This window comes from Sardina pilchardus, chromosome 17 (genome assembly GCF_963854185.1).
Source record: "Sardina pilchardus chromosome 17, fSarPil1.1, whole genome shotgun sequence".
Taxonomy (NCBI): domain Eukaryota; kingdom Metazoa; phylum Chordata; class Actinopteri; order Clupeiformes; family Clupeidae; genus Sardina; species Sardina pilchardus.
Genome location: NC_085010.1, coordinates 25,775,732 through 25,780,731, shown reverse-complemented (window position 1 = coordinate 25,780,731; position 5,000 = coordinate 25,775,732). Strand labels below are relative to the sequence as shown.

General features: G+C 40.3%; 1 protein-coding gene across 1 annotated transcript in view; it reads left to right on the top strand.

Annotated features, from left to right (window-relative positions):
- ptprb (protein tyrosine phosphatase receptor type b) overlaps nucleotides 1-5,000 on the top strand; it is a gene marked incomplete in the record, with an annotated part of 49,871 nt that overhangs the window by 44,595 nt on the left and 276 nt on the right. Inside the window, 2 exon segments of the mRNA XM_062518648.1 lie at nucleotides 450-570; nucleotides 1,468-5,000. The exon segment at nucleotides 1,468-5,000 is cut by the window's right edge and continues 276 nt beyond it. Coding sequence (XP_062374632.1) covers nucleotides 450-570; nucleotides 1,468-1,490 — 144 coding nt within the window.

The window sequence follows — 5,000 nt, the reverse complement described above, 5'->3', positions numbered from 1 at the left end:
AGGTCGTCGATATAAAGCTTCTTCATCGTAAAAGTGTGAGCAGGGCTCTCTTTTGTGTGTATGAATTTTAAAGCTCTTCTCAATTTTAAACTCTGGTTAACTCGGTGTCACTGGCTTAGACCTACAGTACAGGGATGTTGTTGAGGGGGGTCTTGGCTTTTGGGTTGATGATAGGTCAGTTTTCCATCAGGCCTGACCCCATTAGTGAAAAGCATGTAACGTCTTATTCCGTGAAGCATTAAATAGCCATCCAAAAAAATGAGTGTGTGAGTGTGAAATCAGGAAGCACTCTCTTGTTTTCCTTTCAGAAACCACATCGATGAGCACATACTGTACAGAATAGTGTAGACATTAAGCAGATTGAATCTGTGGTCACTGACAGTAGAATTTGTTTGTGTAAATGACGTCTGTCTGTGCTAATGGGAATGTGCTGCTCTTTTGCTCTGCAGTGCCAGTATGCGTTCCTGCATCAGTGTGTGCGGGACGTCCTCCGGGCCAGGAAGCTGCGCTGCGAACAGGAGAACCCGCTCTACCCCATCTATGAGAACTTCAACCCGGAATACTACAGAGGTACAGTGCAGCTCCCCCATACAGTACCGCTCAGCACCAGGGGCGGACATCCCGGGTTCAGAAAGTAAAAGTCCTGCCAAGTATTTGATCCAACCATTTTGGAAACCAGCTCATCCTAATTAGTTGCCAGGTAGATCAGATAATTAGTGATATCACCTGTGTTAAGTGCACAGGTAGAACGAATATATGGCTTGACTTTTACTCTCTGGAACCAGGAATGTCCGCCTCTGCTCCGCACCTTAATACAGCATCGAACCCAACACATAACACCCAAAACACAACACCCTCAACTCCTTCAACACCCTCAGCTAAATCTTGATGTTAACTCAGTTTACTAAATCAGACAGCTCTCTCAGTTATCAACCAACCACAATGAATTTTCAGCTTCTTTTCTCCCTAAAATGTAAACATATAATAAAAACAACAACACCAAAAAAAGACTTTAATGCGATGACGTATTATAAATAACTCAAAACTTCGAGTGCACTTGAGGAGAGGTTAATGCGTGACTAACCCCCCCCCCCCCCCCCCCCCCCGTATCCTCTGTCTTGAGACAGACGGTGGCCCCAAGTCTCCGTGCGTCGCCTCACGCTCAACCTCTCCAGCACACTCAGCACCCTCTGCACCCTGTCCCTCCACAACTCTCATCTTTATGTAATCTCCTTTGACACACACACACACACACAGTCAAACTGGAGAAGTTTGACGGAATTAGAAAAGAAACTTTCAACAGAGAAATAATCACTGATGTGTGAACTTGAGGCATTTGGAGGCTTACTTTTTTTGCTGATACATTGTTATGATCTGATTTCCAAAATTCCTCCAATTTAAATGAAGCTTAATGAGTTGAGTATTAAGATCCTCTTTTAATGCAAGTCTGTTTATTTTTCTCCACAGATATTATATTCACTGGGCCCTAAAGGGTCTGAAGGATCTTGCTGGATTTGTTTTGAGTTTTTTATTTTTTGTTCATTTTTCAGTTATTTTCATAGCTGGAGTACTACAGGGAAATAGCCTTTATTTTTGTAAGCTCTATGATGTTCATTGGTTCTCAGCTATCTTCTCAAGTTTTTTATATCTCTATTTAAATGTCACAAAGCATTGTATATATAGATATTTATATTTACTTTTTACATCAATACATCAATTTGCTAAGTCATGCTTTTGCACCTAATGATTGGAGTTTCCAAGTAATGATTATGTTTAAATGCCATACTAACATGAACCCATACCAGTATAGCTACCAAACAATGACCAGGATAAGTGATATGCATTTTGTGTATGTACAATATATGTCTGAAATAAGCAAGTTATGTGCCAGTCATATAGGTTAATGTGAAACAAACATGTGTGTCTAGACTTTTAGATATTCACGGCAGACTTACTGCTTGGGCAATGAGACTGGTTGGAGGGCGTTTGATTGCTGTTGTCTTAGCTGAAGTCATTGCGGTGCCTGTTTAAGTGCTGTTGAAGCTGTCAAGTGTAGCAGAGCTGCTTGCTCGAGGTGCTCAGGCCTTTTACGATGCTGCCCGAAGAAAATTACTCCTTTGTTTTTATTCCACCTATAGTCAGACACTCCCTGCTGATGATGGGTAAATTTGGCTGCGCATAGCCAGAGTGTAGCTGTAGTTTAGTGTGTGTGTGTGTGTGTGTGTGTGTGTGTGTGTGTGTGTGTGTGTGTAATTGCTACCTCCTCTAATGGTTCGTTCAGTGGCTTGTAGCAGTTCTAGTGCCTCCAGCACATTCCCCATCCTCTGAGACAACAGTTAAGAAAAACAACAACATAAACATTGACACGAATACCAGGAAAATAATCAAAACCAAATGCACATTTATCTCACCGAAATTTGAATTAAATGTCAAAAAACGCTGACCTACCGCAAGACACTCCCCAGGCGGAGAACATGTCCTTTTCATATCGGACGCCTGACATTTCTGATCGGATCTCCACAGCTAAGCCCAGAGGAGCTCTTTCCCTCTGTTTCAATGAAGGCTGTTGTGGTTGTCATTACCGCAAACCAAGCAGCAGAATTTCATCTAAAAAAAAGAGAAAAAAAAGATCACTTTTCTTTGAGGTGGACGCATTTGGCGGAATGCAAATGTTGTTCCACTGAAAGGAGAGATTGTGGTGTACTTTCCCGCTCTACCCCCCCCAAACACCTCTCTCTCAATTTGACATCACAGTCGGCAGTTATTTGTTGTGAGGCCGTCTTATTCTTCACTGCAGAATATTGACTGTACTGTACAGGGCACGAAGTGAAAGAAATGTCACTAGTTTTCAATGGCATGACAGAAATGAGGTGTCCATGTTATTGAATCCCAATACACACACACACACACACACACACACACACACACACACACACACACACTCCACTCGGGAGTCAATATAATACAGATGAGTAGAGGAGAGGACAGTAAGCACCCTTTAAAAGTCTTTGAAGCTGACCTACACAGATGTAGTGCACTAGTGCTAAGCTGTAGACCTGGGTCACACTCCCCATCCTCCCATCCTCAACAGTGCTTCCTCCTCTCCGTTTGTCGGTTTGTTTTTGTTTGTTTGTGTGCTTGTGGGTTTGTTTACTGCATCTAAGCACCTGACCTCCCACATGAACATGCCTGTCCCGCGCTCCATCGCTATGTTCAGCTATGAATCCCCTGATCCTTCTTGGACCTGTCGAGAAGGATCAGGGGATTCATAGCTGAACCCTCAGAGTTGTTTTTCCTCACGAGTGCTTTGTGTAGATTACCTAGGCAGGGTGAACCTTGCCTGACCTGCCGGCGAATTTGGATTTCGCTCGGCAGCTCAGGCTGGAAACCTGCACATCTATCTCCCCAGCTTCCTGTCCACAACCTTTGGGTCCAATCACAAACTAGCTTATCCAAAAGACGCACCGGATCGTTGGTCTGATTGGTTGAAGGACTATCCAAGCGTACGGAGTCATTTGAGCGATGCCGCACTGATCACGCCTCTTGTGCAGTAGAAATACTGTAAAGCACAGCCTCCCCATACTCAATCTTAAAAGATTGAGTTTAGTATGGCGATAGCCAGACTATTAGGATACCTACATTTATAGAGAAACCCAATCTGTTGTTTAGCAGAGGGAAGAGGGAGATCTTAATTCACTTCCATAGAATGTTTTCCCATACCGTTGGCAGATAAGGGTGGCAGACTGATTGACCTTGTGAATGTAAGAATTTATAGATGTCTTTATCAGGATTTGTTCCTTCTTTTTTAAAAGAAATATGCACTTAACTGCACACACTCTAGTTTCCAAAGATATCTAGTCAGGGATATACTGTAGACGTGTCTGTTTTGTTAGTCAAAATGATCTTAGAAAATAGATCTGCGTGGATTTAAAACTAACTGGACTAAAGTTTAAACATTAGATAGGGTTATGTGTTTCATTTCATTGATTTGATTAGAACCTTGTCTTAAAAGCTCTCTACAGGGTGGCAATTGATATTATCCTATTCTAGAAATAAGATTATGTTTTACTTAGCCTGAGAAAGAAGAATTATTATCATTTATATATATATATATATCTATATCTATATATAATCTGAATTATTTATTATTCATATCAAACATGAATCTTATCTGCTCGCAAGTGAAACGTAATAAGACATTTTTGCTATTTGTCACAAAATCTGGTCATTTTCAATACGATGCCTCCACTCATGAGGAATAGTTTGTTTCCCTTTGGTTCATGTTTATTTATTATTCTATTTGTTTTATGACATTTGAATAACATTTGTAAACAAAGTTATCTTGTCAGCTCATCTGATCTCTAAATCTAATGTTTTATATGCTGAATTTGTTTTGTGGTCATCGTGCAACAATTGCACAAAACTATGCTTGCCTATGATAGTCCTTACAATGTGATGATGAAACTATGACACAATTAAGGGAAATTGTTCATAATTCTTCATTTTTGAAATGAAAATAATAACATACACTGGATTAAAAAAAATATAGGATTGTACATATTTTATTAAATGTGGTATTTTACACATGATAAGAATATACCCTGCTTGTACCCATCCTCTGTCTATGTGTGCATGTATATCTATGCTGTATCAACATTCTAGATTTATGAGAATATATGCTGGCTACTGAGACAAAGTGGAAATGCCACACGTGTAACCTTACATGTCATTTTATACCCCATATGACCCATATGCTATCATGAAGGAAATGTTAAGAAAATAGTTTGATGTCACAATCTCCTGAATATGTTTTGTTTCATGTTGTTTGTATCATTGTGTTGTATACGGTGTTCTTTCTTTGATCATTATAGTCACTGCAATGCATTGAAATGATGTGCCATTTGATAGATGCCGTTGCTGTTAAACTATGCAGAGGAAATCCGTGAAGAAAAAGCCAGAGTTATGGTGCCTGACAGCCTATTCAATCTGTGTGCACTGAT